The sequence below is a fragment of the Cricetulus griseus genome, chromosome 3, assembly GCF_003668045.3.
Source record: "Cricetulus griseus strain 17A/GY chromosome 3, alternate assembly CriGri-PICRH-1.0, whole genome shotgun sequence".
NCBI lineage: Eukaryota > Metazoa > Chordata > Mammalia > Rodentia > Cricetidae > Cricetulus > Cricetulus griseus.
The window spans coordinates 17,512,028-17,524,360 of NC_048596.1; the positions used below are offsets into that span (position 1 = coordinate 17,512,028).

General features: G+C 42.3%; 1 protein-coding gene and 1 pseudogene across 3 annotated transcripts in view; one reads left to right on the forward strand and one right to left on the reverse strand.

Annotated features, from left to right (window-relative positions):
- The window catches only part of Erlin1 (ER lipid raft associated 1), a 34,497-nt gene extending 27,499 nt beyond the window's left edge, over positions 1-6,998 (forward strand). For 2 of the 3 annotated variants that reach the window (XM_027407247.2, XM_027407248.2), the window contains 2 exons: positions 1,057-1,136; positions 4,795-6,998. In XM_027407247.2, the coding sequence (XP_027263048.1) occupies positions 1,057-1,136; positions 4,795-5,016 (302 nt within the window). In that variant the 3' untranslated portion in view covers positions 5,017-6,998. Of the gene's footprint in view, positions 1-1,056; positions 1,239-4,794 lie in introns of all 3 variants that reach the window. The other variant, XM_035441818.1, reaches the window with a different exon arrangement.
- Positions 2,240-2,896, reverse strand: LOC118238628 (annotated as a pseudogene).
- Positions 6,999-12,333: the final 5,335 nt, after the last annotated feature.

The following is a 12,333-nucleotide window of genomic DNA, read 5'->3' on the forward strand; positions in this document are numbered from 1 at the left end:
AAATGAGGATCTAGAGAGTTGGCTCAGTGGTTGAGAGCACTAGGTATTCTTTTCAGAGAATGAGGTTCAATCCTCAGACCCATGTGATAGCTCAGAACTGTTTATAATTCCAGTCCCAGGAGGATCCATCACCTCTTGTATATAGGTGATGCACAGAGACACATGCAGGTAAAATATCCATATACATACAATAAAATGAATGCATTTTAAGACTGTGCAAGGTAAGGGCAGGGGAGATAGCTCAGTGGTTAAAGAACACATACTACTTTTGCAGAGGACCTGAGTTCAGTTTTAGGCACCCACGTTAAACAGTCATTCATTGTCTGTAACTGCAGCTCCAGGAGATCAAATACCTTCTTTGACCTCTAGGGGTACTGGTCTCATGGGTACGAGCGCGCGCGCACACACACACACACACACACACACACACACACTTTTTTAAAAAAATTTAACATTCAAAGTAATAAACTTAACCACCACCAGTTTGTCACATGTCAGCAGCAATAACAACAAATTATCTGGGGAAAAGATATGGTTCAGTTGTAATAGAAAATCTGAAAGTCTGTAATCACATGATGATGTTTGCTTTTGAACCCAGGGCCTGCATATGCTAATGTTGATGTTCTTAGATCACAGTCTTAAGGAACTTATTTGCTATTTATCTCTCTGTGTCAACTGATTCAAGACGAAATTTGGTGAGGATGGGAATAATGCAATATCGTTGAGCTTTTATGTCTAGACATGGTTATTTTGCTTGAGCCCTGCCTGGATGGGGAGGGTGAGGTGATAGGAAGTTGGAGGAAGTCGAAGAAAAAGGAACCACTAAGAGCAGAAAATGAGTGAACTCAGAAAGCTGTTGTCTAATAGTAATGAACATATTCCCCTTGAAAAGGAGCTGTCCTGAGGATTGAGATTTTGAAAATTGTTAATACTATAACTTAAAGTGAGGCAAACAATTGAAATATTAAGCAGTAGAAAAGGTACTCTTCCCTAGATGAGGGGGTAGAGTGGCAGTTTTCTTTTGTTTAAACTTGCCGTGGCTCTTTTATTTGCTAGATGCTGCGTTCCTGGCCCGAGAGAAGGCGAAAGCAGACGCTGAGTACTATGCTGCGCACAAATATGCCACCTCAAACAAGGTGACTGCTTTGTATGCCACCTCCCTAGTGACGTTGCTGGTTTGCATTCACTTTTCATGGGTTCCAATGCAGTACAAGTAATGTGTTCAGTGTCAGCAAAAGGTAGGGCCAACCCTTCATCAACCAGTTACGTAGCAAGACACGTGGATCCCATTGGTTGGGAGGGAGTGCTGTTATTTATAAGAGGAAGGAGCTGGAATAAAGATAAGCAGACGCATAAGCACAGGGCAAATGCCACAAAACTCTTCATTTGTGCTGTGAGTACAAAGGGGCTCTGAAAAGTTGAGGATCTTTAGGGAAACTCATTTAGACTAGCTTTCCAGATAAGGAGCTTTTCAGGATGGAAGCTGAACTTAGAGCAGGCTTCCATCAGAGACATACTTGCAATCTGGGGGGTGAGATACTTTTTACTTTTTCTTTCTTTTTTTTCCTAGTCAGTGTCATTTATCAAATATGTTGAACAGTGTGTGAGAACCAGGGTCTCCCAAGTGAATTTGTTTGTTTGGGTTTAGGGTTATTTTGGTTTGTTGTTTTCATTCTTTCTTTCTTTCTTTTTTTTTTTTTTTTTTTTTTTTTTGCATCAAATAAGTTCTTCCAAGAACCTGTTTCCAAGAAAGACAAAACAGAAATCCTCAGTGAAGTGAAAAAGAAGAAATAAGGTTTAAAATTCACCAGACACATGCCATACCAAACACTCACCCCATTTAATTTCCTGCCACATGCTTTGAGGAGCCCAAGAGTGTTAGACCCAGGGCAGCAGTGCTCTGAAATTCAAGCTCAGGTCCCCTTTGTGACAAATCATGCACACATACCCCCACACACACACTCACACACACATACACATTGACCCAGGCAGAAGGCACATGCATGCACAGGTGGCTGAAGAACCGATGATGGGTGGGGCAGGAGGAAGAGCTGGTCGAGGGTATGCCAGCAGCAGTATACTGGAGACCCAGACAACCCTGTTGCAAGCTGAACAAGAGTAAAGATTAAAACAAAAGCAGAGCACAGGAAAAAGGAAGATGTTCAGACAAGAGTCTAGATAGATGAAGATGGAAAGATGCAAGAAAATTTGGGGACAGCAGCCTCAAAGAAGGAGGTCTTTATTTATTGGAAATATAGATGGGCACAGGTTCCAAAGTTAGGCCAAAGAGAATGTTTTGGTAACTCTTCTTAGTGGAACCAAAGCCAAAGAAGCCCATCACAGCTGCCATCTCATCTCTTCAAATGCCAAGGGCTCCTTGGCCCTCCTTTTCTCCGGTGTCTCTTTCTTGTGTGCTTTGGCCTTTTCCTCCTCTTCTCTGAGTTCCTTCATCCTTTCCTCAAAATCATAATCTTTCTGCTTCTCTTCCATCTTCTTGTTGTTGACCTCAAAACATTCTTCACGTGATCTAGAGTGGAATGTTCTATGCACAGACATATCCAGGTTTTGCTTATTTTTCTTTCCCTTAATGTGGTCCAGGAAATTGATGGAGTCCTTAACCACACAGCCATAGACATTACAGTAGTAACCTCCCATTCAGGCTGTGGGGTCACCTTGGTATTGGCAGTTGTCTTCCCAAGCTGGAACTCCAAGTTCACCTTGTAGGCCCTGTGCCGCAGAAGCTCCTGCTTTACTGGCAGCACTGGGTTTCTATCCTTTTCTCTCTCTCCTATGAGCTGCTGCTTCACGAAATTTTCATATTCATCCTTGTCCTGGTGAATTGCAAGATACTTTTTCATGTTGAAGACTGCCGGGTGTATTGTGGTACATTTGCATCCCTGACCCTTCCTGCTGTGCACCTATAGTACTTGTATTAACACCTCCTCCTTACACACATATTTCCTCATGTGTGCGATATTGAGATTGCTAAGTAGATCACGAAATTTGAAGGATTAAAATCAATTTAGAAAGGAAAGACATAAACTAAAAGAAATGGTAAGATGTGATAAGATGGCAAAATGTAGATTATCAGAACTTTGAAAACCAGTATAAATGTAGAAACATTTAACATGAGAGGAATTTTGGAATTTTGTCAAGATAAAAGCAAGATGAGAAATTCATACATCTAACAATTCAAATTGATGATGGAGAATTTGGCCAGACAGAATCACTAGGATCTTCATATTGGGGTTGAAAAGATGGCTCAATGGTCAGTGGTGCTTGCTGCTCTTCCAGGGGGCCAGAGTTCAGTTTCCAGCACCAACATTGGGTGGCTCACAACCCTAGCTCTAGGAGGTCAGACTATCTTTTGCCCTTCCCAGCCATCTACACATGTGCACATACAGATACATATAAACAAAAATAAAGTGTCTTTTAAAAAAAAAAAAAAACTTTACTATTAAGATCAAACTTTTTCTGAAAAGGATGATCATTTTATGCCATCTTGAGAAATATCCTCAGATAACATGTATTAAAAAGGCTTTAAGAAGTAATTTAGTTGTACAGTATGACTAGATTGAATTGTAATGTTTTGGCAGAGGATAAGAATCAGCTGAAGGACCAGGCAGTGGTGGTACCTTTAATACCAGCAGTTGGGAGGTTGAAGCAGGTGGATCTCTGAGTTCGAGGCTAACCTGATCTACAGAGCAAGTCCATAGCTACTGGGAAACCCTGTCTCAAAAACAAACAAACAAACAAACAAGAATCAGCTGGAGGGTGGAGATGTAAGGACTGAAAGATGTTAAAGTGCAGAGAGTAAGTGCTCTAGCGCTATGAAAGACAAGAAAAACTCAAGACAAAGAGGGGGTTACTAGGATGGTCCTTGGGAACATCGAGAGCATATATTCTGGGGAACAACCAAAGAGTTTTAAACCAAAAGCAAGTTTGGTTGACTATATCTTGGCACTCTGGTTTATACAAATGCTGGCAGTGAGACTGGTGATGTAACTCGGTTGGTAGAGTGCTTGGCAGCATCCTCGGTTTGCTCTCCAACATCACATAAACCTGAGCGTGGTGACAGATGTCTTGGAATCTCAGTATCTGGTGGTAAAAACAGGAATATTAAAAAGTTCAAGGTCATCCTTAGCTTCGTAGCAAGTTTGAGGACAGCCTGAGATATGAGAGGTCCTGTTTCAAAAATTAAATATTGGTAGAAGCAGTTCTGGTGGTTGGCATTCATTCATTTTATCACAAATGATTTAAACAGCCAACTTCTGGATAAAGGCAAGATGCCAGACTAGGTGATTGCTTGACATACTACATTTTTAAAATTTGGTTGAAGAAGTTGAGTCACTACAACATCTAGTCATGAAATTGTGAAACTAGGCTTTTCCTTGGAAGCCCTACACTGATCTGTTGACATGTATGCTGCTCTCAAGAGAATCAGTAGAAATTCTGTGTCAGCTCCTGGTTGAGGAAAGCTACATGTAATAGAAAATGTATGTAAACCACTTAATAAGCCACAAAAGAAAGACATTATTTAATCCCCAATCTATTAAACAAAACAAAACAAAACCCCATACAACTTATCCTGTATCGAAATGGGAGCTTGTTAAAGGGATTTTAGTTAAAACTCAGCTGTTCAGAGGATAGCCACACTCCAAAGTGAATGCTAGCAAGCATTCCAAGTTGAATCATATTACTCAGGAGAGCAACTAGAGAAATGGTCTTAGGGAAAAAGAGATGACTATTGTACCAAACTATTCTAACTCCTTTGCTCTTGTTTACCCCACACAGCACAAATTGACCCCGGAATATCTGGAGCTCAAGAAGTACCAGGCTATTGCTTCTAACAGTAAGATCTACTTTGGCAGCGATATCCCTAACATGTTCGTGGACTCCTCTTGTGCTTTGAAATATTCTGATGTTAGGACTGGAAGAGAAGTCTCCCATCCCCCTGAGGAGGCTCTTGAACCCTCTGGAGAGAGCCCCATCCAAAACAAGGAGAACACAGGTTGATGCAAGAGGTGGAAATGTTCTCCCATATCAAGATGTGACCCAAGGGGCTAAGTGGGAACAGTGGTTATGTGGACTCTTCAAATTCACAGAGCATTTGTGTTCTGTTGTGACTCTGTTGTCATAGTCCTGGTTTGCCAGCTGACTGCAGGGTAGGACCAGCTGTCTGGCACTCAAATGGTCTTTGCAGTCACAGTTTTATCAAGTACCTTGTATTTGTTCCTTTGTAAGCCAGCGCTCATGAGTGAGGGAAAGTGATGCTAAGATACTGCCTGCACTGGGGTGTCAAACACTATATAACGAGCTGAGGTCTATTGAATAATGTTTACATTGGTCTCTGGGGACGTGTGTGCTCAGACATTGAAGAGAAAGGAGGCCAGAGAAAGGACCACCCGAAGATGGTAAGTTAAAGAAGACTGTGACACTTGAGACCCAGGTTCTCTTTAAAGTCCTGTTCCAGCATTCCTCCATGTGATTAACAGCCGGGCCTCTGGGTTCCTAGGCAATGATCTTCCAGTTGAGCAACCATTTACTTGACACAAATTGTACCTTTCTGTTTTCCTACAGTCAGGTTGGTGGTCTACAGGGACACACACTTTGCCACCCAACCAGAGGTTTCTTGCAGAGATTCCTGATCACTAGTTTATTGCATTAGTAAACTCAGAGATCAAGAAAGCAGCTGGAATTTAAGGGAAATAAAACCTGCACTGCACCAAAGCTGTGGGGCCCTGTGTTTCCTCTATTGGGTGATGATGTTAGCATCACTTCCCAGCCCATGTGTGACTAAAGTGCTTGGTTTTAGCCACAGACAACTACTTAAATGTCACATCTTGGCTGAGCAAAGTTGGGACAAGGGTTTAACCTGACATAGGAGCAATGTGCAATCCCTAATTCACTGCACAGTATTATAATTGCAGGACATTTGTATTTTAAAACTGGATTTGGGGAACATTCATTTGCCCCAGCACTTCTAGCAAAAGGCCAAGGTTCTAGGGCTGCCATGGTTGCTAACACACTGAGTCTCCTTAAAGTCGTTCACAAAGTGTGGAACCAAGTAACCCAGAGAGCATACTCGGCCATCTTTGTAGCCCTCCCTCTGACCCCAGGATGCTGGTATCAAAGTTGCTTTTCCAACTTTCACCTCTAGGAAATCAGAATTCCACTGACTTTCTGGGCAGCCATTGAATTTATTTTCTGTAAGAGTTAACCTGTGGCTACAGGAGATCTACTTCATCTTGACTTTTTCCTCCTATCACATGAACTTTCCTGGAACATTACGCTGCACAGGTAGACCTGAGTCTGCCCAGCTTGTTGACAGCTCTTGTGTATACTGTGTTGAAGCCAGACGGAAAAGAAATGGGGCCACTTCCTGAAAACTCTCAACCGTTGCCCACAACAGCTGAAGGGTTGTGCCAAACATTTTCTTGGGAAAGGAAAGCCCGGATTTGAATGGGTCTTTCCCCCAGGCCTTATAGTGTAGAGGCATTTGTAATATGGAGAAAATAATTTTCTCATTTCATTATATAAATTACCCTTAAATGACTTTGGTGTTCTTTAGCCCTTGTTATAAGAATTTTTGAACTGCATAACTATACCTGTCATATTGTTGCTGCGGATAAGTAATGATTGCCGTGGGATATCTGGATCATTGAGCTTTATGCTTTCATTTCTAGAGATGTTTCTTAGTGAAAGGCTGTTGCCCCAAAGTGATGGCTCTGGGTTTTCTTACCAGCCACAGGCCCTGTTGGCTGGGTTGAGGAACAGGGAGGGAAGTACCATTGTCAAAGATTAAAGAAAGCACTTCCAGTTGAGCTCCCTATGGGGTGACCTTCCCTGTACCTGCCCACTCAGTGAACTAAGTCTGGCCATCCTTCAGGGATGTTCCTTTTGGTAAATATACACTGTAATCTTTAAGTCTAAATTTATATGTGAAAGCTACCTTTTTAAAAATAAGAACCTAAATAAAATTATTTTCCTACCAGTGATTGTGTGTATTTTGTTTTCCCCATGTCTTCATGCTTTTCTGTTTCTTTTAATGTTTCTAAGGCTGTCTTGCAAGTTTGTTTGCTGATTGAACTTAACTGTAGAGGCTTATACTTTTTTTTCCAAAATAATGCCTACCAGGTATAATTTTTTAAAATAACATTTCCACATTTTCCTAATTCCTAAAATTTAGTAAGTGTTACTGTTGTTTGTGGGGTAAGTCAGGAGCAGGGCATCGAAGAAGGAAGACAACAGGCATTGTGCCCCTTAGAGCCTGTACTAGAAGGAAAACAGTTCTACATTAAAGGGAGGAGGCAGCTTGTGTACATTGTAAGTGGTAGTGAACTAACTTCATTAGTTCAGAGTTACCAGAGTCAGGGTTGGACCTGGATTCTCTCCCAGGGAACATCACACATGGACACACTTGTAACTGTTTTTGGGCCAGCAAGGGCCCTTTACTCTGCTTCTGGGATCCACCCCCATACTGTCCCACATTAGCCACCACAGACCAGGAAGCTGTTGTAGCTATTGATTTGAACTTGTTATCCTGTAGGCTTTGGCATTAAGATGAGTTCTGCCCATTCCAGTAAGAAAGTGTGAATTAGCAATTGTGACTTCTGCTTGCTTTTAAATGACTAAGCCCAGTGTATGCAGGTGAGGAGCGCCATAGTCTGGCTCTGCTGGCCTTTCCAGCTACTCAACCTCCAAGGTTCATGAACGTACCTTCCCTATATTTCCCTTTGTAATGTTCTGGCTTACTTTCCCTCTCTGGCGGCACCAGCTCTCCTTCGCTAACTCCGAGAGTTCACCCTGAACTCTGTGCTCAGTTAGCATTTTCTCCTTAATCTGCATGAACATGCATCCTGCCTCGTGGCCTGCTTAAAGTCTATTATCACAAAAACCCAGGCTCTATGAGGGTGGTGACCGTAACTCTATTGTTGCCTGGGGTTGTATCAACTGCTAACCCCTGAGATGGTGCTTGATCCTTGAGACTTGATCAGTTTTGTTGTGGGGAAAAAAAAAAAAAAAACAGAAGGTGAATGTGGAGTGCAGGACAATACAGTCAAATAAATAGTCTTAACAAAAAGACTTAGAGCTGGCTAAATTCATGTGAATGAAGACTTATGAGATAATCATGGAAAATTACCAGCTATGTTTAAAGTGTTTGCTCATCCTTGCAGGGCAGCTCTTTAGCAAAATATGTTGCTGCACCTACTATGGTAATTTCCATATGGTAACTGCTAGGGTATGTTAGCTTATCTAACCTGGAATGGTAATATCCACATGGTAACTGCTAGGGTATTATAGCAAGGATATCTATAGCTTATCTCATCTATAGAAAGCAGTAGGTTTCTGTCCGAGTAGATGAGAAAATCCACAGTAGAGAATGAGCACAGTGCCTGATGAGTGTGGATAAACCACATTGCTATTTCTCTTCAGGAGCTGAGCTAAGATAACCAGTTTTAAACATCAGCCATGACCTTCCGGAGCATTCCAATAATCCAGGCCAGTGTCTTAGCTTTCTCTTCATCTCTTGTCTTTGTGTAAGCATTGAGAACATACTGTCGGTTTCTCACTTCTAGTGCCCATTAATATAATGTCAAAAGGAAGTTCTCAGGAGGGCTCAGCCAGGAGAGTTGTAGGGAAAGTGAGTTTTACAATACTACAGAAAGACTTGTGAGTAAGCAGAGACAGGAACTAAGTATTGAGAGCAGGAGTAAAGGTTATCGTTGTTCCAAGCTGAAAAGAAGGCCGCTGTGTCTGGCAAGACATTCTAGAAGATGAATCTTAAGATTGTTCTCTAAGATATCTAGAGGAAGACATTATTTCCTTTCTTTGTTGTGCAGGGGATTGAACCCAGAGCCCAGCACCTGTGAGTAAATACTCCGGCAATAACTACTTCCCACCCTATTTGAAAAAAATTCCGTGAATAATCTTGAAGCAGCTGTATGACTCCTTTTAGCTGCAGATAGCAAAATGTAAGGCGGGGGGGGGGGTGATGTAAATATGGGATGTTAAAAGGAAACAGAACTTAGGGATTTGAAGAATTCTTAGCCTAGCACCTGTAAAGAATGACAAGAGAAAACCAGTGTTTGCTGAAGCTCTGGTAGAAGACAGCTAACTGCTGTCCCCTTGATCTTGGGACTTCTTAGTCTCTATTACCAAAAGCCAATAAAATGTGTTTTTTTTATTTTATTTATTTTTATTTCATGAACGTTAGTGTTTTGCCTGCCCATTGAAAGGGTGTCAGGTCCCCTGAAACTGGAGTTACAGACAGTTGTGAGCTGCCATGTGGGTGCTGGGAATTGAATCTGGGTCCTTTGGAAGAGCCATCAATGAGTGCTCTTAACCACTGAGCCATTTCTCCAACCCCTAAAAGCCAATAAATTTATATTGGTTATAAATTACCCAGTTTCAGATACTGTTACAGCATAAAAGGGACCATGATAACCATATTTCTTTGGAAATATTACATGTCTTTGTTGTTGTTTCTTTTAATCTATTTTTATTAATTTCTGTTTTTTAACATTCAAAAATGTGTTTGCATATAAGTATTAGCTACCTACCTACTGTGTCACTAAAGCAACAAAAAGGGCATGTAGTTTTGGAGGTGGGGTGGGTCAGTTGGAGTACGCAGGCACAATAGCGGTGAGTAGCACGACAGGGTCAGTCAAGAGGATCAGTGTGTGGTCTGAGCCGTTTCAAAGGATGGATGGAAGGCAGCCAGCTGAAAATGGTTCTGATGAGGCAGTGACACAGTGATGTGTTACATTTTAAAATGAAATCTCCTGGATTCTCTTGCCTCGGCAGTACCAGGAAACATGAGGGCGTCTCTTTGCAAGTCCCTGTCAGTAACAGTTTCTGTTCACTGGCACAGGTCCTCATCTGTAGGCATTCTCTGAATTCTCAGGACTTTAAAGGTTCTGCTGTCATCTTACAGCTGGGGTTTAGAAGGGTCACTTGACCCAAAAATCACACAACTAACAAGCACTCAGGAGACAGAGACAGGCCAATTTCTGTGAGTTCAAAGCCAGCCTGGTCTACAGAGCAAGTTCAGGACAGCCAGAGCTGCACGAAGAAACCCTGTCTCAAAAAACAAATAAAACCAAAAACAAGTAGCAAAGTAAAGCTTTGAGCTATACCGTCGATGCAGGGTCTTTGTCACAGCCCTTAACCTTGTTCATTGAGGCAATTACCGCAGTTGCTCTGAATTTAGGAGAGATTTCAGAGGGTGTACTGTCTAAATGGAGGCCAGGAAATGGAAGAGTGATTGGGTTGGCTTTCTCTGTTCTCTGTAGGGCCAGTAAGAAGTGCTCCCTCTAGAGGAGCTGGTCAAAATTAACGGCTGACTGCAGAAACAGGAGCCTTTTGGGAGCCTGGGCAAGCAGCATTCTTCCATTACATGGGACAAATGGAACTGAATAGCATAAAAATGGGCATTGTGGATACTATGGCATACCACCTGTATTTAGGTAGGTGGCCCTCCTGCCCCTAGTATGGTAATGGTACCATAACTGAAAAAGTCCCTTTCCCAGGTCATACCCCTCCCTGAAGACAGCCTGTATACAGGAAGTGGTTGGTTCACAAATAAGAGTCTGGAAGAATTACTTGAACTAATTTGCCCTCCAAAATTTCTCCATTTTGCTGTCAGCCAGGATTTGCACCTTCTCCCCGCCCCACAAGCAGGGTTTCTCTGAATTGTTTTGGAGCCTGCCCTGGAACTCACTCTGTAGACCAGGCTGGCCTCGAACTCACAGAGATCCACCTGCCTCTGCCTCCTGAGTGCTGGGATTAAAGGCGTGTGTCACCAATGCCCAGCAGGATTTGCATCTTAATGAATACATTAAGCTGAACTGGAATTCAGGCATGTAAGGGAAATTTGGACAAGCTTCGTATTTGATTCCCCCTGTGCCTATCAGTTCTGTTCAGCCTTGCCTCTTGAACTTGAGTTACGTCTGTATTGGACAGTTCAGCAAGGTGTCACCTCACTTTCCTCTAACTGCATCTCACCTCATGCAAGCACCTCAAGGAGTTTTACTTTTGGAATTCTTCGAGGCCATAAGCTGTAGTCAGTCCATATATAATCTCAACCCAGGCATTCGCAAGAGTTAATACCCCCCTCCCCCGACAAACTGCAGCCGGAGAGAAGTGAGCATAAATGATTTCTGTGGGGTGACCCCCAAGAAAACTTTCAATGGAGGCACTGACCTTCCTGATATAACAGAAGGAACAATTTGAACATGAAGTTAAATTCCAGAAAAAGTTTAGAGAATTACCTGGTGTGTGTCAGGAAAGCTAAATATAAAGTTAACACACCAAGAGTCAGCCCAGTAATAAGACAGTCTCTGCTCTCTTAGACTCAACAGTCTCATGGGGGTGGGGGGAGGGGGTGAACTTTTAAAGATAAAACTACCTAACTGGGAAGAATGTAGCACTAGAGGAGTGAAAAAAGAGGTCACTGAAGCACAAGTTAATGGTATTGGGTTACCAAAAATAAAATAACCCAATACTCAAATGGGCAAGCTATCTCAACCCAGGCTTCTCTAGGAATATACAAAGAGCTTGTACAGTATTCAATGTTGGGGCTAGAAAGATGGCTCAGTGGTTAAGAGCACTTAGGGCTCTTCTAGAGGACCTGAGTTTGTTTCCCAACACCCACATGGCAGCTCACAACCATATGTAACTACAGTTCCAGGACACCTGGTACTCTTGGGGCCTCTGTGAACACTGTACACGTGTGCACTTACATGCATACAGGCAAATATAAAAATACACATAAAGCCAATTTTTTAAATGTTGAGTGTCTGCACTGGCTAGTTTTGTGTCAACTTGATACAGGATAGAGTAATTTTGGAATTAGGAACCTCAATTGTGAAAATGAACCTCAATAATTGGCCTGTGGTACATTTTCTTGATTGATGGTAGATATGGAAGGGCTCAGCTCACTGGGCAGTGCCACCCCTGGGCTAGTGGTCCTGGATACCATAAGAGAGCAGGCTAAACAAGCCATGGCAAACAAGCCAGTAAGCAGCACTGTTCCATGACTTCTGTATCAGTTCCTGCCTCCAGGTTCCTGCCTTGGATGATGGAACACAAGCTGTGAGAAGCAAACCCTTTACTCCCCAAGTTGGTTTTGGTCATGTTTTATCACAGCAATAGAAAGCCTAAGTAAGACGGTGCCATTTGTTACTAGGGAAGCACAGTAAGGTAACACTTCATGTTCTCTAGGCTACCTATAATGACAGTAAGTAATGATGGCAAGACATTGAAATCCTTATACATCGCTGGTAAGGTTGTAATTTACTTTGGACTACTTTTTGACTCTGTTAAATAGTC